We start from the raw sequence: 21,983 nt of genomic DNA on the forward strand, positions 1-21,983 counted from the left end.
AGCAAACCGAGCCCTGACTTCAGTTTGCCCCGTGCATCACGCAGGAGTGCCAATCCTCCTCTGATGTTCTTCAAATAACACGCCGTGCGTATTTCTCACAGTCTCTCAAGCGAGGAAGTTACCATCGTCTTTCACTTTGAGAAGACAATGGCTGAGTGAGAAGTCTAAAAGTAGACACAATAGCAGCCACACTCGAGTCTGCGTTTCAGTCTAACATCGTCACAAAGACTCATTCATGTCATCATATTTAAAACTGTTTCACTGTAAACTGGAAAAGCTCTGCTTACATCATCATCAGGATATTATAGAGTAGGTTTCCTGGTGATTGGGAGCCAGTCTTTGTAGAAACGTACTCGTGTGAAGCCGTCTTGAGTTTTCTGGGTTTCAGAGGACAGGAATGGAAATTTACTGTCAAGCTGAGAGTAACAGAAACTGAAAACAATTGAGCAAGCTGCACCACGACCTCCTGCAACACACATTTTCCTGCTTCGCATGCCGCACAGAGGGAGACTCTAAACACCGGACATCCATCCATCGCTTTGATTGGCCAACAGAACAATACCTCCAGGGATGACTCACTCCCTACGATTCAATGCCACTGTGAATACTGCATCGGGGCGATGCAGACACACATATGTGGAGTGTGTGTCTGTGATTGATATTCACTGAGCTGAAACGCTGCCCTGTGACACACTAGATTCCCCTGAATCCGGCCGCGGGACACAAAGTGCTCAGCAGCCTGTTTGATCCTTTTCCACAAAAACCCACTGAAGGTGCGTCTCCCACTGCAAAGAGATGATTAGCTTTTTTTAATTCTGAGGGTGATTGACAGCAGCTTTCACTGGAAAAAGTGGCGTTAAAGGAGCTGAAGGGGACAAAAAGATAAAAACTGGGGGGTTTAACGCAGATGTACGCAGACAGCGTTCCTCGTTTCAAGCTCGCCCTGTAAGCCTTTAGCGCCGAGATTTGACTTTTCAAGTAAATGGGATTTGTCATGGATTGAATGGCTCTTGCTTGGAAATAAAAATCTTTTTTTAAATACAGATATCAAAGGGCCCAGAGTTTCTTTGTTCTGCTGTGCCTCAATGTGAAACTCTTTAAAAATGCACCTCAAGTAGAAGCTTCACAGGGAAAGGTGTCACATTTGGGCTCTTTACCCGAACAAAAAGAAACCAATAAGACGTCACATTACTAAAAGTTGTTACATTGTTTTGTTGGCAACTCTCTAAAGTCCAGATCGTATCCTCCAGCCTCGTCCACGTATCCTTTTCAGGGTCGCGGCGCGCTGGAGCCTATCCCAGCTGTCTTAGGGCGAGAGGCGGCGTACACCCCGAACAGGTCGCCAGCCTGTCGCAGGACTAACACATAGATTCACACTCACGGGCAATTTCCACTTAACCTATCCCCACTAACTCCGGCTTCCTCCCACAGTCATGACATGACTGTGGGAGGAAGCCGGAGTGCCCGGAGAGAACCCACACAAACACGGGGAGAACACTCCACACAGAAAGACCCGGCCTGATGGTGGGATTGAACCCGTCTTGGGGTGGCTGTAGCTCAGGTGGCAGAGCAGGTCAGCCACTAATCAGAAGGTCGGTGGTTCGATCCCAGGCTGCCTCCTGGCTGCATGCCAGATACTAACCCCGTGTTTGCCTACTGGTGGTGGTCAGAGGGCCCGGCGGCGCCAGTGTCCGGCAGCCTCGCCTCTGTCAGTGCGACAGTCAGTCAGTGCGCCCCAGGGTGGCTGTGACTACAATGTAGCTGCCATCACCAGTGTGTGAATGTGTGGATGACTGGTTGTGTGAAGCGCTTTGGGGTCCTTAGGGACTAGAAAAGCGCTATACAAATGCAGGCCATTTACCGTCTTGCTGCGAGGCGACAGTGCTAACCACCGCGCTGCCAGATCAGATCAATAACTCTAAAACTTATCTCCTCTTTTAGGGCTTATGAGCTGTTTCCCAGGCGTCAGCCGTGGAAGCTGACAGTAAGGACGCTCTAACTAATTGAGGCACACCAGTTTCAGGAATCTGAATGTCTGTCAGCTGCCAGAGACGGAATTAGAGGAACCGGAGAAGCACACCTGCAGGTCTGTACATGTCTTCAGGCTAGGTGTTGTCATTCAGCCACATTTAAAACTGCCATGTGTCACTGTGACCTGTTCACTGTGGAGAGGTGTGTGTGTAGGTGTCAGCGCTCAGTGCAGCTTCCATAAATACATCTCCCCTCTTCAGTTTCTGTTGACTCTCCTCCACCTTTGTGCCGCTGCCCTTTTCATTATTACAACACTTGCTGCAACCGGAGGTATTTGTATGAAGAGCAAACGATGCACGAGTAACGTCTGCTGTTAAAAATAGCTTCTCGCTCTTGCATGAGACCACACTATCTCTATTATCACGTTGGATTAAATCATCATTTCTTTTAATCCTGAGGAATGTCAGAAATGTCACCCTGGAGCTAATACAGGACAACAGTCCTTCTATTAATACTTACAGGATGCCCTCGCTGTGCATCACCACGCCATGACTCACCTCACTGATGACAAAAAAATGATTTAAATAACGCCACGATGATCCTTACCCTGAGACCTACCAGTTCAAACACTGTGTTGAAGGTACTGGTATTGATGTGGAAACAGGTAACCCAACCCTGCATACCACAGATGTCATCACACACAGAAAATGTCAGGCACTCCAAACACATCTAACCTTTCTCATAAATGGGAATCTAGTTCCTGTCGAGGTTTTCCTCTACAATCACTGACACATTCACAGACACGCCACAGACAGAGGCTAAATAAACGGGTCTGTCCACAATACTGGACGCCCACTGCTCTGTAACTGGCACCAGATGCAGTCGGACGCACAGCTTTCACCCCAAGATGAGCCTGGATGAGCCGGAGGTTTCTTCCTGTTAAAAGGAGTTTTTCCTCTGCTCACAGGAGCTCGTATGATTGTTGGGTTTTTGTCTGTATGTGTTATTGTTGGGTCTACCTTACAGTATAAAGCACCTTGAGGCGACTGAATATCTGACAACACGACCAACTACATCTGCAGCGAAACCACATTCTGCTTTAACTTGTTCTTAACACCGTCAATCTTTCACAATAAAAGCACCTGATTTCAAACTGTGCTTAGAAAGGTTTTGTACAATCACACAGTGACGTACAGACACGTAGCTGAAGGTCAGTTATGTGTGACGGGCATTTCTGAGGAAAGAACATTCATCGTGTCCAGGAAGAAAGACTTTCAGTGTTGTTACATCTGGAAAATAGTAAAAATGTAACAATTACAGTAACACCGAGATTAAAATGACATCATAGCTTTGCTGGTGAATCATGCTGACCAAAACTTATGAGCATGTATTTATTGAACAGAGAGGAATGTGGTGTAAACTAAGCTTCAGTCACGTTGGTGTTTATTACACTGTGGCGTCACAGTGCTGTGTTTCTATCAGGTGTGCAGGAGTGGCAGCTTTGTTGTTCTTCCCCTAATGATTAATGGACCTGCCTGTGGAGGGTGTGACACATCACTTAGTAGGACACCAACGTGTGTGACTGAAACTCAGACACTCGCAAACATCATTTTGCTGCCTGCTGGATCCTCCTTCATGTGCAGCCCCAACATTTCTGCATGCCTTACATTTCTGATCACCACTAATTCTCCAAGAAATCCCTCGGCTCAGATTACCAGAGCTCTCTGATAAATACCACATGAAGCCTGGGAAATGTTCCTGTCAATCTGAGCAGCTCATACTCTACCCACAGAAGCTGCCATCAAGTGCAGCTGTGCTGTAACACCAACCAAAAACTCTTTCAGTCTTTTAACTGCAGCTAAGGGCTGGTAGGTTTTCACTGCTGCTGCATCAAGTCTTTCTTCTACCTGCTCAGTGTGCGAGCTGCAGCTGGTAAGAATCACACAGCTACAAATACCGGCCCGGCTGGCTGGCCCGAGTGCAGTGGAACATCATCTTTTACACATTACTGCGTATATCAGAAGCAAACACATATGGTGAGAATACAGGAAGGTGCTTCTTGAAATTTTTTAGGATAGAAAAAAAGTATCCAGATGTGCTTGCTGTGATGCTGCAGACTTGTGCCCAGGCTGCAGCATTAAGGGAAACAAGCTGTTGGCACCGAGCTGACATCCAGCAGCTCAACGCTGCAGTTTGTCTTTCCTGCAGCAACTGTGAGAGCAGCTAATTTAATGACAAGTGTTTACGTTTGTTTCAAGCACGTCGCTGTTGGTTTGGGATTAATGGAATATCAAATATAATAAATTACACATAGTCTGCATTAAATAAATGAAAGCAGATGAAAGGAGCATGCAGCAGCCCCAGCTCTGACCTTCAGAGGCTGCGGTGTGGGGAGTGTGCATGTGTGTCTTAATTGATCTGTTTATGTTGCTTGGATGTGAAGGTGCAGCAATCTTGTCTTCATTTTCAGAGAAGCAGGAAAGAAAGGATATCAGCCGGAATCTCGTTGCCACAAAGGCCCAATCAGTCCTCGGATTATTCTTTTAAAAAGGTGCGTGCAGCTTTCTCACCACGCTCTCTCTGAGGGCGCAGCGTGAGCCGTGCTTGACACAAAGGGGCCATTAGACATTTACATGAAAAGAGGCTGTTTAGACCCCCTGAAATCCTGATTGGATTTGCAGTCACTCAGCAGCGCTATTGGTTCAGCCACAGGAAGACAGGAAGTGTAAGGGAAGGAGATCGGGAACAGGGTGCCAATCATCACCCAGCAGCTGCCCTCCTCTGAGACATGGCCTATAAAAACAGCCCGAGATGAAGACACACACACACACACACACACACATACACACGCACACATACACACGCACACGCACATATACATCATCAGGTCGTAGTTCTATTCTCATCATAGCAGCAGAGGGCTGCTGAGCACCAATGCAGTGCCGTTATTGGCTTTGGGAATTAATAGTGGAGAAGATGAAACTGTGCTACTTAAAGGGAGGAGAGCGGCTCTCTCTACTCCCTCCTTCCCTTTATGTCTCCTAACTCCTATAAGGTGCCAGTGGGACCAACAACAAGACAACAACAGCTGTCAAAGTGCTGAGAGTGAGAGAGGAGGTACCAGGGGATACCAACGAGGGCAAAAGACAAAATAGAAGCAGCTGACACTGCCCGAAACAGCTGATCAAGCAGTGACAGCTCCGCTTTCCAGCGCATGAAGGGAACTCTGCGCTCACACATTTCTGATTGACATTGGCAATCAACTTACACACTCGACCGCAGCTCAGGTCCAACCAAGGATTGGAGACAGCAGCGTATAAACACAAAAACTGTGTCGCTGTTTCAGCATAGCGGTTACTATTGATGTGATTAAACTTTTCTTTGTATAATCGTGGGTCGTGATGTGTGATAGAGGAGCTCAGGCCATTAGTCCCACACAGCACCTGTGGCCTCATTCCTAACAACTCTCTGCAGGCAGGCTGACACCATGTAAAGACTGCAGGACTGTGTGTGTGTGTGTGTGCTGGTGTTGTGTTTCAGATGCGGTGGGCAGCCACACACAGGCCACAGACCGTCTGTGAGCTGTTTTGAGTGCCGGCTCCTTATTAAGCCGCCGCCCCCAGCGTGCACACAGCCTGACTGACCCCAATATCTCTGGTTCTACTAAAGATGATTATGATGCCAGGATCCATTATGAGACAAAATTCAACCCATTAAGTCTGTTTTTTCTGAATGGCCTCAAAGCACTGAACACAATAAGCACGGCATGTTAGCGAGAGGGAAGAGCGCTCTTCTTTCTCACTGCAGTTAACAAAAGCGTTTGAAACTCCCCGTCACCAAAGGTAATTCCATCCAGGTGAACCCCCGCTCCCCTTACACTCTTCCATTAACCTCCCGTCCCTCCACACCCTTGGGAAGGGTCCTGTTCACAGATGTGTGTGAGGGTCACTCGCTGCTCGAGGGCCTGTCACATCCACGTCCCTGCGCCCTGACAGGCCCGCTGTGTTCAGGAGACATCTCATCACGCTGATGGACGGGGGAGGAGCTTCAGGCTCAAACGGCACGCCTTTACGCTAGCATGACAGACACTTCATCCTGTTACGACGAGAGCCGAGACCTCAGCTCCTCAGGCTTGCGTGCACACTCACGTGCATGACAGAAATGAGCACATACCTCGTGTCACCTTATGTTATTTTGAAAGCACTAATGTTGCCAAAGGATACAGACGACCTCCCCTGCAGGCTTCATCGTGAGCTTTGACAGCTCAGCACATGTCAATAAAGATGCAGGTAGACGACCGTTACAATGGCTTCCAGGCTCTTCCAGTGGAGACCCTCCTCATTTAACCTCTGATCCACAACCAGTTATTTTGTTCTATAAGCAGAACAAAATAACTGGACCGAAAGCACTCGGTTCACAAAAGGGCTTCGTGGGTTAGTCCTAGTAGAGCAGGGGTGTCCAACTCCAGGCCTCGAGGGCCGGTGTCCTGCAGGTTTTAGATCTCACCCTGGGTCAACACACCTGAATCAAATGATTGGTTCATTACCAGGCCTCTGGAGAACTTCAAGACACGTTGAGGAGGTCGTTTAGCCATTTAAATCAGCTGTGTTGGATCAAGGACACGTCTAAAACCTGCAGGACACCGGCCCTCGAGGCCTGCAGTTGGACACCCGTGTAGTAGAGGGTAGGGCGGGGTAAGAGTTAAGTTGTTGTAACACCATGAAACACAGCAGCAGGTTTAAAAGCCTCCTCTAGTGCTCAGCCTAGTGTTTCCTAAAGCCAAAAGACCGTCTGGATATGGGGAATTTTCCCTTCCAGTAGTTCTTATTAAGAGCCAAAACAAAGAGTCGTTTCTCAAATTCAAAAAGTGATTCTGACTCAGTGCTATTGTGTGCCTTGGACCCTGCAGTGTGTGGTCGCTGTTATGTTTTGTAATGTTTGAGGGTGACCTGGCAGCACAGAGCGAGAGAAAGCCTGAGCATACACCCACTTCCTATAAAACACCTACACTGGCAGTTTGCATTCCCAGGTGCACCGAAGCCTGCAGGAAGGAGAGCGGACAGAGCAGGCCTGCAGGTGCTCACAGAGGTGGGAACTGTTCCCTCGGAGAAGGAGGCTGGTGGTGGGGGACGCTGGAAGGGACAAACCATAAAACACACACAGACACACTGACACTCCTTTCAGACGTGCTCTCCTTTCCATGAACACGATAATCAGAATAACTTTATTTGTATAGTAAAGTCACCTTCATGTCTGAAAAGTAACCGGGGACCTTAAACCACTGACTCCATGAGGTTGTGTGGAAGATGGATGTCATGAACCTGTGATGTCAAAATGCAACCCCACTGCAGACGGATGGAGCTAGTGATGTGTATCTGCTGAGGTAAAGATCCTCCCTTCTAGCATCCCGATTATGTCGTATCCTCCAAGCCTCTTCTTCACACCTAGGCTCCTTGTCTGCACGCAGACACCCGCCATTCCCCAGGTCCGTGTCAGAAACAGGTTCCTTGGGGATCAAGGGCCGAGCGGAGTCAGAACCATGACCGTACAAAGCAAACACGCAGAAGCCTCGCCATGCGCCCGACTGGGTTCCTCTCAAAGACTGAAGACGGTGCAGCGGGCAAATCAGTTGTGCATGCAACTAGAAGACTTGCATACTCTGTTTATTTAAGTGTGTGTGAGTTTGTGCCAGTGTGGCTGTGTGCATAATCCACACAGTGAGCCAATACAAGCAGAGTTAAGAGTCAAAGCCCTTCACAGTTTCCTGTTTCTTGTTAAGCGTTCATACAAACATGCAGTTTTTCAAATGGGACGAAATCCTGCTGATCGAAAAAATGTCCCGTTCTTCCCCTCGTATGTTTCTAAGGCTTCCTGATTCTGACAGTAATAAATATGTAGAGAAAAATACCCGAAGAACAAGCATCGAGACACAAACGATCAAATACATAATGTGGAGAAACTTGCTGACAGAAAATAAAAACGAGGCTCAGTTTGGGTTGAAATGAGATCGTAAAGTGATGTGCTGAGCTTAAAAAAGCTCTAAAAGAGTCACACAGATTTCTTTTTCCTTCGAGATATTTTTGTCCTTCACGTACCGCGACCCTAAAAACACTGGGCTGTTTTCTACCGCCCCTCACACTCAGTCCTGTCTGCTTGAGCTCAAAGGCACTTTGTTAGTCTGTTGGTGTCTGAATGGGTCTGAGAGCACACAGAGACAAGACGGGGTCCTGTCCTCCAATAAGAGGGCTTTGCAAAGTATCTCTCTGTAAAAGGTGAATTCAGTGAGTCTCTGTGTGGAGCAGGAAGCCCTGCCCTGAGCAGGAGTCACACTCTGTGGGTGCTCTCAGGGGAGAAGCCTGCCTGGCTCCTGACTGTATTCCCTTTTTTATTGGCCTGCTGCTTTGCTGCTGCCACAGCTTGTCATACAGTGTTGCTGTGGAAAAATGTAAACAGCTTCAGTAACTTTGAACCATCACAAACTCCAGGAGGTGTGCCCTTCTGATATTCTATTTCCTTGGATTGTCTTGCCCACACAGATGATGCACAGAGACGCAGAGGAACAAAACCATTAGTGGGTTGATTATGTAAATTACCTCCATAATACGCAGCTTTACTGCTGTAAATGTGCTGTCAATAATCCGGTTTGTTGCTCATGTGTGAGAAGAGAAAAGGGAGGCTGACACTGCCGCTGTCAGAGGCTGAGCTCGAGTGACAGATTGGAGTAAGAGCCTCTGCCTTTGGTTGGACCATTTGTTTTAAATAAGATCAGAGTTACACAGTAATCACAGTCGCCGCAGAGAGAGAGAACTCTTTTCACGCGTGTAATTATGAGATTAAAGGATGCTTACCTGTTTGCAGCAAGCCGATTCTGCTGTCTGACACGTCGTAATTCCGCTGAATGTCGAGCACAACACCTGCAAAAGAAAAACATGAATGTGGTTTGGAGGTACAATAAGAGCCCTAATCACAGGTCCTGAAACGCTGAGCTCCGACTCACAGACAAGTCCATTCTGGATTTACAAAAGCCTTTTGTGGCTTGGACACGATGCTTAGATCGTAGTTAGAGGTCGTCATTCACCTCGCTTCCTCGAAGAGCAACAGAATGAGACTGATAACGCTCGTTTGGCTGCCACACAGTGCTAACCTTCGGCTCAAACACTGTCCCACAGGGTGCTATATATGAGCAATATCTGGTGTTAAATAACACAATCGCTTGCAAACACACAAACACACTCTCCAGCGTTAACTTGTCACTGGCTCGTACAGCGCACAGCTCCGACACAATGACTGCAGCTGATTCTGGTTTTGCCACATGATGCAAACGTGAGTCGCTGTGCGTACGGCAATAACATGATTCCACTGTGAGAAACCACAAGTTCTCTGAAGTTCTTTCAATCCCATTACTGTAACCCAAGAGTCATCAGCATACTGTACGTCGCACCGATGCCTTAATAAGGTGAAAGGCATCTGCTTTTTGGCCAATCACGGGACAAGGAATGCACGCGCACAGCTGAATACCTGCTCATCACAGTTGTCTGACTTGTTGGTGCTCTGTGCCCGACATAGAAGAAATCCCATAAAGTTTTAAACACATCATAAACATCAAAGGATCAAGATGAAGAAGGTCAGATGGTGATAAATTAGATTAAAAGAAATGCCTTTATGTCTACTGTGTAATTTTAAGCACTGGTAAACAAGAAAGCACAAATGATTCTGCTCGTCCTGAGAACAACAGCTTTAAAGTCGTCATTTCTAACCGAGAATAAAAGAACATCTCTGCAGTCCAGACGAAACGTGATGTGCTTGGTGGTGCTGGCTGACTCTGTGAGGCTGGCGGGCCGGTCCTGGGGATTGCAACACGGCTCATGAAAATGCAACAGCAGCATGACTCACATTTTAAGAAGCTGGCTCCCTCTGATCTGTGTGCTGCCCGCGTGTGAGCCCAGTATCACCTAGCAGAGCCTGACCTCTGTACGGGCTTTTGTAACGCTCAGAAACGGCCGCTTTATAATATCCAGCCGCCTCTCGCTTCACTCTGGAGGATAATGAGTACGATCGAGCCAAGCAGGCAAAAACAGCACATGGACGTAGCTGATTCTGTGGCTATCCTCTGCGCCACCACTCACTCTGTTTGTCAACAAAGAAAGAGCGCAGGTTGCAAAGGTGGTGCGACGCAGGGGCAGGTGCAGGTGGACCGTGACTGCAAGCAAACATCAGATTCCTCTCAGCTGAGTCAAACCACCTGCGTGCACTCTCACACTGCAGGAAGCATTCCTGTTAGCACACACACACACACACACACAGACACACACACAGACACACACACACACACACAGACACACACACACAGACACACACACACACACAGACACAGACACACACACACACACACACACACACACACACACACACACACACACACAGCTTTTTAAATTCTTTCTCTTTCATAATCACCTGACTTCAAGCTGCTGATATGCTGCTTATCACCTGGTTTCAGTGAAACCAACAGTTGAGACAAATTCTCATTATTCCCCAAATTCAAACTAAAATAAAAGCAGAAACAAAAACACTGTGTTGTCTTACATGCCCTCAGCAGATGGGTCAAATCTGCCTCCTGCCAAGCCTGTCAAACAGCGACAAAATTGTTCAACAGTGTACTGTACAACTGCAGCTGCACTGTAATTAGCCCCAAAGATGTGCACACACACACACACACACACACACACACACACACACACACACTCACACATATACACAAAGCCTGCTGGGAGGGGGATTCCTACAGCAGATGGTGGAGCGTCCCTCCTGGACAGAGACTGCGATAGTCAGAGCCACACCCGTCTACACTTACCACACAATTGCCACACAATTAATGAAGGTAGAGTTAGCTAAAAGCTATTTCAGATTAACAGAGCTGAGAATGTGTCATAAAGTCGAGCTCCGCATTCAAAACGTATGAAAAGCCTGAGAAGTTCATTTGATACACTCAGCATCCTGCATTCAGATACAAGGTGGAAGTCAGATTAAAGCAAGAGTGTGAGATGCAAGTGCAATGAGCTGTGTAATGAACTGCTAAGCTGTGAGGGATTACAGACAGCCGGGAGCTCTGTGTTTGTGCAGCGGGTATCTCCTCTCTTCCACGGAGCCAATCAAACTCTGTCCTTTTCTGCACTCCCGAAACATTTCATCTTTATCGGTCTTAGTATTTCTTACTCAACCGTGAGTCTTTGCTGTGCGAGCTCTGCTTGTGCAGACTAAAACACCGAGGCACTCGGGGATGGGGCTGATGCTGAGGAATTACAACCCTCGCCCGAGCTGGCAGCACCCAGTTTAGTTGCCATGGCAATGCTGTACGGCGGCTCAACGAGATAAAGGTCAAGATACCTCAAAGGAACTTGGCTTCCAGTGTCCAACCTACTTTTTCTTTTTCTTGCAAAACTGATCCTCGTTGCATCTTCATCCTTATGTAACGACGTATTTCTTATGACATCGCTGCTGCCGTTGCCAGTGTCTTGCAGATGAACCCCTACAGAGGCGCTGATCGGCGTCTGAAGACTGAAGGAGAAACATCCGAGGAATGTGGGCATTCCAGGCGTCCATCATTTAAGGTAACAGCACTTACGCAGCAATGCACATTCACGGCTACCAGGCAAGACACTCCCTTCCTTCTATACTGCACACTCCTTTAAGTGTGCTTTGTTCAGCTTTAAACGAAAACAGAAAGTGTATCAAACAGAAAGCAGAAAGTCTGACCTGTTTCATGATAATCCAGAACCACATTTATGAGTCTGTTTTTGATGCTGAACTGTATTTGGCTGCACGGCGCAGTTAAAGCTGACACAGAGTCGGCTACAGTGTGCGGCTGACACTCATAAAGTCTGCCTTTATGGACACTTTTTTCAGCTCGAGAAGAAATGACTCAAATTGGTAGAACGTTAACGTTCCACAAATGGGGCATTCAAAGCCATGAATGGTGAATGATCGCTCCGATGTGAAAAGAAGTTTTCTTCCAGTCTTTTTAAGGACACCAGAAGATCGTTAGCGTACAGGAAGGACCAGAATTTCTACGTCGAGGAAAATAAGCATCACAAATCATCACGAATCCAAGAGAACATATTGATAATGCATCAGTTTGTTTTTTAAAGCGGAGGCGAGCCCGCAGCGCCAATAACGAGTGTTTAAATGAGTATACGGCATGTTGTTTTTGCAAAGCCAGCCAGCTCTTGTGCAGTGACGCAGACTGCCAGCACCTCTCCGCTGGGACCACCACACACTCACAAATACACCTTAAGTGAAGCACACACCCACACCGACACACACCACACCCAGCACAGCCATACACAAATTTACTTCATACCCTACAGAGAGTTGTAGATCTGCAGCCCTCCTGCTTCTATTTATGGTCAGAGAAACTAGGCCGAGAGTCCAATTTAACAGCAGAGAGGGAAACTCAGAGTTATAAGGAGCAGAGAAAGATGGCGGCTACATCAGATCAGTCAGGACTGGGTTGGTTGGTAAAGCATATGTTTCCTTTGTTTATTATAAATGTGTGTGTTCCCCTTTCCCCTGGTTTCACTGTGAGTAAGCCTGAGTGAGAAGGAGCCAGTGGATGGAAGTCGTTGACTGTGGCCGGCGTGTGAACCGCTCTGCTGATGTGGCCCATCCTTCTACTGCGTTCCTGCAAAGAGGGTGATTCCTTTTCATGTGTCACCCCCCCCATCAGTATAAATAGTCTGGGAAGGAGAACAGCGACGAGTGAGGACAAAATGTCTGTTTTCTGGCTCCTCTTGTAACCAAATGTTGGATTTGAGCGTGTGAGACAGAGAGACTCAGAAGAAACAGCCTGGGAGACAGCAGCAGAGCGCAGAGGTAGGCCAAGATGCAGAGCGGCTCAGACTGCTGCAGAGGAGAAAGCTGACCACAAATATGCCCGACTGTGGCCGGCGGGCTCCTGACCGACTGCTCTCCTCCCTCGCCATGTGGCCGCACTGGGCGGGGGAGCAGTTTTTCCATTCCACTTCCTTTGCCTGCCACACAGAGAGGAAACGTGATGCAGATGTCTGGGAAACCGTCTATAGAGCTGCACGGGAAGCTTCAGAGGATTCCCCAATAAAATCGACAGAGAGTGTGCGAGTGCACGCTACACACTCGCGCTTCCCGCGGCAGCAAGTCGAGCACGAAATGTAAACCAAAGTCACATGTGCTGCACGCTGTGCGAGAAAGTCGGATTTTGATGAGCAGTGTCTGTATGGAGCAGTGTTTACACCACCAATGTGATGATGGCAGTGAAATTTACATCCTGCTGCTCATTTCTATTCCACTGATTACTGGTTGTGGCAGTGCACCAGCAAAAGTCCAATACAGAACACAGCTACATGTACACTAAATGCAATTAATGCACACTGTGCATAATGAAATGGCTCTGTGGATGCAGTGTGTTCACAAAGACAGCGTACGCAGCCTAATCGTTCACTGAGACAAAGAAGGAAACGTCAAAGAGTGTCGACGTTTCCTGCCACGCTAGCAGCTGATCGTCATGAAATGATTCTACACTTTATCTTTTCATAAGTGAAGGAGATAACGCAGCTGATGCTACCATTGTACACTGTAAGAGCTGCCATAATTCACATCATTTTCCCCTCACAGCACGATAACCTCTGAATCCTTGTCATACACGCATGACGAAAATCAAACATATAATTTTTTAATGATGAATGTTTGCACAAAGATGAACAGACCTCCTTCCACTGTCACATCCGAGACAGCTTTCACTCTGTGCCAGCCAAACTGGGGCCAAACTGGGGGAAATCAAATTAAACTCCTGCAGGCTCGCCAGCTTTACCACTTTGATTAATAAAGATTTTTTTCCTCCGAATTTTCCGTCACTAATCAAAAGCTTGAATTCAGCTGAAGGGTTGCGGTGCATTAGTCCCAGCCGGTACGTGCTAAATATTTGATGGCAGTGGAGAGGACGCACAGCGAAGCATCAGGGAAGCAGGATAAACATATAGCTCATCAATAATACATCCAGAGGCCAGACCACTTGTTTGTATGAGATGATGCATTTGTTGTATTGGGAAGAGATGCAGTGAAGCGAAGCAGAGGTATTTGAGATTAAATGAGACTGTAAGACTGCCGGGGGACCTCCATGAGCTGCACCAGCGCTCTCTCAGGAATACTGGGCAGCAGCTGAGCCTTGAACAGGGATCTATGTGGATATTTGAGGAGCAACGCTGGCCTGAGATCATTAATAGAGCCCAGACTGTGTTGGATTTGACAGCAAAAGCAGTGAGATGCACAGGAAACATCTGGAGGCTGAATTTATAGAGAACCCCACGAAGGTCCTGAGTATACCAGTACTTCAAGCAAGATGTGGGTCTGCAAGCAGCTTTGCAACCCTCCATCTTCCCTTAATCATGGTCCTGAGTTCATGTTTGGGTCTGATGTCCTTGCCTCCAACTTTCCATGTGTCTACACAGCAAAATCGGAAGCTGTCTTCAATATTCACACACAGAAGTGGAACAAGCAAATCCCCTTTACAAGAATTTATACAATAATGCCAGCAGGTTTAGAAGCAGGAAAAGCTAATATTCACCAAGCAGCGCTACATACCGCATGTCAGGCTGCTGACATCATATCGACAAAGCTTTGCCATTCCTTCAACAACTAAAGAAGTGAATCCCAAACAGCACACGCCCCTTTTACCTGCTGGGTTTACTCTGTTATGCAAATGTGTGGTTATGTGAATGCACTTTATGAAACAGTAGCAAAACACCCAAAGGTGCATTGTTCTTTTAGCATTAGCCTGCACATCTGTGAGCCTCAGCGTGTGCATAAGCACATGTGTCCTGTCAGTAACCCCACTGCTTTACATAACAGTGAGGAGTTTGGATTAAAATCGTTGTGCAGTGTTTTTAATGAGATTTCATTTTTACTCTTCTGGTCTCTGTCTGTCTTTGTTGCAGAGGCTTACTTCATGACGTCCTTTTACACAAAGCGTTTTTAATTACTGGAACGTGAAACACAACCTCTAAAATGATCCTGATATCAATACTTAAAGAACAGAAGAAGAGAGTCATTTGAGTCATCTGCTTATTCTGACTCTCCCTTTGTTTAACCCCAGAGTGAGCGCTGGCGCATAACAATCAGATGACTGTGGGCTGGCTGCTTTTATTTCTTAAGCAGTGGGTCCACTCCAAAGTGACCTACAGCTAGAAGAGAAGAAAACTGGCTAAATTTTGTATTTTCAGCTCCATTTAGCATCAGATCAGCGCAGCGTGGCTATCTTCTCTCAGTGATCACAGCGCTCAGCTTCACAAAATGGAGAATTAAGGGCCAGCCCGGCACAGCTGATCCCATATGTGTGACACTCAAAGCACCATTTGGGATTTAATTCAGAAACAAAAAGGCTGTCATGATTTTTTAGCAGGCTGGTAAAAATCTGTAATAAATCAATCAATTTAAAGTGAGCGGTGATTTAACAAAAGATCACATTTGTGTTGAAAATGAGTACGCTGCCCTGAAAGTGAGAGGAATAAATCCAAAGTACAGACTCTTATTTCAGTAGAAACCTCTCATCAGCAGTAATGACGACTAAATGGATCTCAGGTTTCTCGCTCAGATGCATCATATCTACGACATGCAGTTTAGTTTCACGGCCGTTCAGCTGAGGTTCAGTATGACTGATGAAACAGGAAGCTTTGGAGTTTCTGCCCAACATCAGTCAGATAACTGCTCCATTTGGGCTAAAGCTAACAGGTGTGCCACTCTCGCCCACTTCAATGAGAATGTGCTTTACGGTAACGTGCTGCACTCTCAGTGATGCTACAGCGCCTCCGGCTGAATTCCCAACATCTCATTAACTCCCAGAGGGAAAACCAATCAGACACACAACAGCCTTTTTACTGCGACTCGGTCGAGGCGACCTCTCTGCCTCTCTGCACCCACCACTCCAAACCAATCCTACCAGTGTCACACAGCAACTCATCAACTCGTCCCAGTTTAGCTGAGAACGTGGCATCCATCTTTCATTATGTCCTCTGCTGTTTCACACCCTGACAGAAACCCAAACATGTCTTTGAATCTTGCTTGCTGGTTTCCAGTGGACTGTATTTTGACAATATTCATGTCAGTAAATTAAGAATATGACAAAGCTGAACTTTCTGCCTAATTTGTCAAACACAAGGTGAGTCTGAATTCTTCTCGGCGTGGGAAAACACCTCAAGGAACCCGTTCCTTTCAAACTACATCCACATACCAGGCCTGTTTCGTTAAAGAACAGCCCACATACCTACCGCACAGCAGCCTCGGGCCATGCACAGTTACCTGTCAATAAACTATACTAAGAAATATGCACGTAAAGCTTTGCAGTGCAGCTACTTTCATTAACAAGCTCCTGGAACAGCCTTTTCAAAACTAAACCTTCTTGTTTAAAAGAAAGCTCCACTGCATTTATGTCACAACGACCTGCTCTTAGCAAGACAGAAATACACGAATTCAACATTTTTAAGAGGTGTGATGTATTTATAAGTGGACCGCTAAACATTTACCCAGAGAACAAAAGGATGCTGTCGTACTCCAACCAGGCCAGCGAGCTGTAACCAACCACTCCAGAGTCAAACATCTAAACCTGTCATTGTCTCGTCACCCAGTGTCCTCAGAAGCTTTCAGAGCCGAATAGGAAACAACGTGACGATGGCCCGATGTTCACGTTAATATCTGCATGTGCGCGTATGTTTTGTTGTCTTGGAGCTCAAAACTCAAAGGAACTTGATCCTAATGTAGAAAAGAAACACTCGGTGCTGTTAGCGAGCCCACCTCTGACCCCGGGAATCAACGGAAACATCTCAAACTTTGACAGAGGTGAGCACCCTTATTCCAGAACAGTTCCCCCCATAAACGCAGTAATGAAAAATCTGCTGCAATCTCATCCAGGCCTGACACATGACACACATCCACAAAACAAAAAACATGTGAGGCAACACACACACACACACGACGTGCTAAAAACTGCATAATGCTTTTACCATTTAGTCTCATGTTCATGAAAGAAGCCTTTTTTAAATGTGCTGCTAAATAAACAGTCAAAGTCGTAGCAGCTGTGGGAGCTTCCAGGAGCTACGAGCTAATATTACTGTAGGTCTGCTTTCACAGCGAGCAGGTCAATATTAGACTCCAGTCGTCTGAACAGCAACATGTTAATGTGTGAGAGAAAATCCAATGTCGGCGTGTCACGGCGCAGTTTCATCACTTCTAACAGATTCCTTTTGTTCTGTTGATCAATGCCCATCATCTGTGAGCGTCATTTTCCAGTGACACCAAACGGACTGCGATGACTTCTATTTCCATTCCTTCACTGCATGTTTCGCCGGCCTCAGCCAAAGCACCGATCCCAGGGGAACGGTTGAATATGACCTTCACAACACAAACACTTTGCTTGGTTTGTGCTGCTGTGTTTCTCTCCCTTCGTGCTGTTATTTCTGAAGGAAAGGGAAACGTGAAGCTAGCGGTGAAAAGGTCGGTCATCTGACGAACTTTCAAAAAAAACATTGGTTCTGTGTGTTTTTTTGTATTTTTATGTATTAAACATTTGAATTTCAGCAGCTCGACCGTAAGCCTGCTATTCCCGAGACGGGGAATGCACGGGAGTGAGGAAAGCAATTCATACAGGGACGAACTGTTTTCTGACAGCATCTCAAATAAGTACGCAACCCATCTCATATCTTTCCTCCCTCCTTCCTGTAATCCGTCCATCTGCGCACGAAGACAAATTTCAGCATTTCATCAGGTAAACACTCCTATCTCCTCAGATAATGACACAGGAAAGGAGGGGCACAATCTAAACTCTGAGGTTCAGTGCTGGGAAACAGTGCAACACAAACTGGGAGAAAACTCACATTTCTGCTCATGGTGTCTTATTTTTTTCTTTCCCTCCTAAAAAACCCTGAACGTAGAAGATGATGTGTTTATCTCAGGGCTGTAATCGTAAAGCAAACCCTTTACACCAAAGAAACCACCTCCTCTTGGTCCCTGTGTCCACAAACACAAAGGGGAGGTCAGCAATCATCAGGCTACAGCTTGGATTCACATGTCAGAGGTTACATGAAGACTTCAGCAAGCACTGTTGGCTTTCACCAGTGGACTCATCAAACTACTGTAAGTTTAAAGATAAGTTGAGATAAAAATGAACTGTATGTAAAATCGTCCCCCAGATTGTTGATCCTATTAAAAACATTGTACGCGTTGAACTCGTGGCAGCAGAGTTAGTCCAGACCGTCATTAATAAACGTTTCTCAAATTAGCGATCAGCAATTGTTTTCCAGTTGTGACGTTAAGCGGCACCTTTATTAGAAAAATTACAATCTCAGCAAGTCTAAGTCACGCCGAAGTTAAAGATTGGTCAGTTTCCGTCTTTGTGACACTCGCAGTCAATCGGACACAAGGGTTCCTCCGGTCAGTGATTACGTTGGTCTGCAGTCGTACCAACTAAACTAAGCCCGTTATAAGAGCTGCGACAGCTTGACCCCACACCATTTCCTGCACCCTGTTCTCCCCACCTTCTTCCCACTTTGCTCTGTTCTTTCTGCTTTTCACTGTATAATAAAGGCCAAAAGGCAGAAAAACAAAAATTCAACATGCTACAACCACTATAGTTATTGCAGACAAAATGTGAAAGTGGAATAAAACTGCATTCATTTTCACAGCCATCGTGCACGATAAATGTGGTTGCAAAAACATTTCCAGTGATATAAATGTATGGGAAAAGGACCCTGGGACTTAACCAGAGTAAACACTTTGCTGATGAGTTTATGGTTCACAGTCATTTTAGGTCAGACTGAATAAACATTCAGACCATTTCTGTAAATTTTGCTGATTCTAAATTTCATAAAAGAGAATTATTCAGGATATATTCACTGGCTCTCACTTGGATATTTTCCTGTCCATTGATGGTGAAAACTCTCAAGGCTTCGAAATGTAACTTTACAAACAAATGGGTGACACCACAGCAGCTACATGTGCTTTACATTACAAAAAGAGGCACAATGCAATATTGAAGCTAGCTAGCTGCGGCTTATCTATGGTGATGAAGCTACTAGTTTGTTAGCCAAGCTTTGTGTTGAAATACATCATTAACTTAGTGTATATTATATTTTTTAATTAGGTGCACCTTCTGTGCTGCTGTAAAAAGCATTGGTGCAAATACAGGTTAAAAAAATATCAGTTTAGAAATCCTGTTAGCAAAATGTGTAAAGATATGCTAATTAGCCCTCTGCACACATTGCTACCGCTAATTAGCTATATGAAGCTATTAATGCTCTCTAGCATGCTAGGCTGGTAAGAGCTATAACATTCAGGTAGCAAGTAACCTGTTAATAAACTGAAAACTGGTTAATTTAGTTTTTGCTTAATTTACTACTTTTATTTGTCTATACAGCCGTCCTGTTAGTGCTCTAGCATGGAGGAAAAAAACCTCCAGTTGTTTCTAGAGCGCCAACATTCACCGTCCCTTTCACCATATGCAGTATCGTTTCCTCATGCCACCTCCCTCACAATTTCTAAACCCTGGTTCTGCTACATAGGCAACACTGCATAAAAATATCCTCTCCAGAATGCAACATCCATAATGACCTCATAGCTGTGATGACAGATGCAGGGTGTCGAGTCGGGCTAATGCCAAAATAACAGCTTTATGGAGAGGAGGTGTGAAAGAGTTACCCAAAAGAGACCATGAAATAGTGGGTTCAGGGGGTCACGGGGTGGAAGTTTGTCTACTTGATGGTAAAATCTGGAATAGCCACATGAAAGGGCCTCCACAGGCCGAGGAGGAAGTTCTGTCTAATTCCATCGGTTACTATTACAGACGTCGGCTAAATCGGAGCCTAAAGAACACACAGACTGTTTTCTCACAGCACAGGGAATGGCACGCTAGGATATAGACGCAAAAAAAAAGATTAGTGGGATATCTGTGGGAAACCAGTCTGGAAAAGTCCACTCGGTATAGGAAGTCATGTAGCTGTTAAAGACGCCTACTTGAACATCTGTAGAACAGTATCAATATTTTGCTGTCAACAGTGAAATAAACTATGTCCAGGTTTTGTGGTGGAGTTTGACTTACAGTCAAAAATGTGCAGAAATGACGAAGCCTCGTTTCAAAGAGATTCGAATTGTTACAGTGCAGCTCTGTCTAATTCGAAACAGCTCAAGATCAGATGGAAAAAGCGTGGCGAGAAAGATGCGGCAACCCTATAAAGTAAATTACTAGAGGCCGTTCCATCTCTTTAATGCTTCTGCTATTGTTGGGCGACCTTTAATGCGATGCTATAAAACAACAGAGGGTGAAAATAGGGAGATGAGTGCAGGGTGCAGGGCGAGACAACCGACAGCTAAACTGAGACGCGGCTCACAAACTGCACAGTGAGGCGATGCTTCCTTATCCTGACATTTTCTGCTGCAGCGCTTCATGCTGCTGAGAACATCTGCTGTGTCATGTTTCTACTACAGGCTTAAAAAGACGTCACAGCGACAATGCGCACGGTTGCATCATTATCTACTTTGATATTAAGCAATATTAATTTTTTCTCACATCTCTCTAACACACACAGACACCTACACTGTGTTCACTTCCCTTCTTTTCCAGACTCTGTAAAACTGGAAGTGGAGCTCTTTCTTGCATTTTCAGCAGAAAGAGCAGTTTAGGTCGTTGAAAATAGAAACATTCTTCCTGTCGCTGCTTAAAGTGAAGTGGTGAATGCAGAGTGCTGCCTCGGGCCCGTGTGGACGGTGTTAATAAGGAGGGCTGGACAAAGCTAACAGGAATTAATCTGCCTGGCCAGTCAGACTGGATAGATCGCTCCGTCTTTTTTACTGTCTAACAAAGAGACGGCCTTAAGAGGATTATTACCAAAGGGTCATCTGTGTCTAAATGCAAAATGCCAAAGGTTTCCGGGCTCAGATCTCGCACTTGTCCAATGGGATGCAACCCTGATTTGAAGTCTTGAAATGACAGCTTGACTTGAATCTTAATCTGTGGCTCTGCGACACTTCTGTCCTGCACAGATTAAGTTGTGGTCTTTACTGTGCAAACTGTGCCTTTGCGTGCACACGGGGGGCTTGCTACAGATAACACAAATCAGAGCTTAAATAATTAGCAAGCAAATAACTTAAAGTGCTGCATGTCTGCCTCACATATCCTCATATTCTTAGTAAAAAAAAAACTCCTAATCCCGTCTTTATGATAAGCTGTCGAGGAGCTCGGACTGTCTGCTGAGGGACTACACAGGGACCAACACCAGGATTTAAGGTTTCAAAGCCACCTCAAATTAAATTCAATTAAACAGAGTAGCTGTGTAAATCTCAAAGCTCTTATGTGCTCTAAAAAGCAAATGGAATATAAGTGGCTGGGGGTTATATGACTGCCTCCAAAGGCCAGACTACCAGTGACCCAGCCAGAGCCTCGTAACTCATCCAGCTGCACCGGCCTCCACTCCAATCTTGTATCGTCGGGACTCGTTTTCCTCCACAGTGGTATTCTGAGATGCTGTGAGAAGTGAGGGATCGGCCTCCTCAGGACACCACTGAATGTCCCAGTCACTCCCAGTTTCTTCCCGGTCTGCATCACAGCCAGTCGTGGAAACAACAGCAGGCTTGTGAGGAAGCGCATCGGGTCGGGTCTGAACCATCGGCCTGAAAGCCCGACTCGCTGCACAGAGCCTGAGGCTGTCATTCACACCCTTCTTCTGTTCAGCACCCACTGAAACTTAATCGTGCTCTCCTCGGGGTCTGTTTGCACTTGGATCTTGGCCCGTAAGTGTGTCTGACAAAAACCAGATCTCTGTACGTTTGCCTATTCCACAATACAGAAATGTGGAAATTGGAGAAATCTGAACTGTTAGCAGCGCTTTGATGATCCTTAGCCAAACGCACCACATTACAACGCTGAAAATGCTGAAAAAGCATTTCAAGAGCACTTAAAAGGATGGAAAAGCTGAAGGGTTCATGGATAGGTTGCTCAC

At 46.1% G+C, this 21,983-nt stretch overlaps 1 protein-coding gene and 1 long non-coding RNA gene across 3 annotated transcripts in view; one reads left to right on the forward strand and one right to left on the reverse strand.

Annotated features, from left to right (window-relative positions):
- Window positions 1–21,983, reverse strand: part of spns2 (SPNS lysolipid transporter 2, sphingosine-1-phosphate) — a 60,356-nt gene that overhangs the window by 33,141 nt on the left and 5,232 nt on the right. For both annotated transcript variants that reach the window (XM_026181134.1, XM_026181135.1), the window contains exon 2: window positions 8,820–8,885. In XM_026181134.1, coding sequence (XP_026036919.1) covers window positions 8,820–8,885 — 66 coding nt within the window. The remainder of the gene's footprint in view (window positions 1–8,819; window positions 8,886–21,983) is intronic.
- Window positions 10,371–21,983, forward strand: part of LOC113030072 (uncharacterized) — a 35,644-nt gene continuing 24,031 nt past the window's right edge. Inside the window, exons 1-2 of the long non-coding RNA XR_003273545.1 lie at window positions 10,371–17,487; window positions 17,572–18,126. This is a non-coding gene — a long non-coding RNA (uncharacterized LOC113030072). The remainder of the gene's footprint in view (window positions 17,488–17,571; window positions 18,127–21,983) is intronic.

The sequence above is a fragment of the Astatotilapia calliptera genome, chromosome 10 (genome assembly GCF_900246225.1).
Source record: "Astatotilapia calliptera chromosome 10, fAstCal1.2, whole genome shotgun sequence".
In the NCBI taxonomy this organism is placed as follows: Eukaryota; Metazoa; Chordata; class Actinopteri; order Cichliformes; family Cichlidae; genus Astatotilapia; species Astatotilapia calliptera.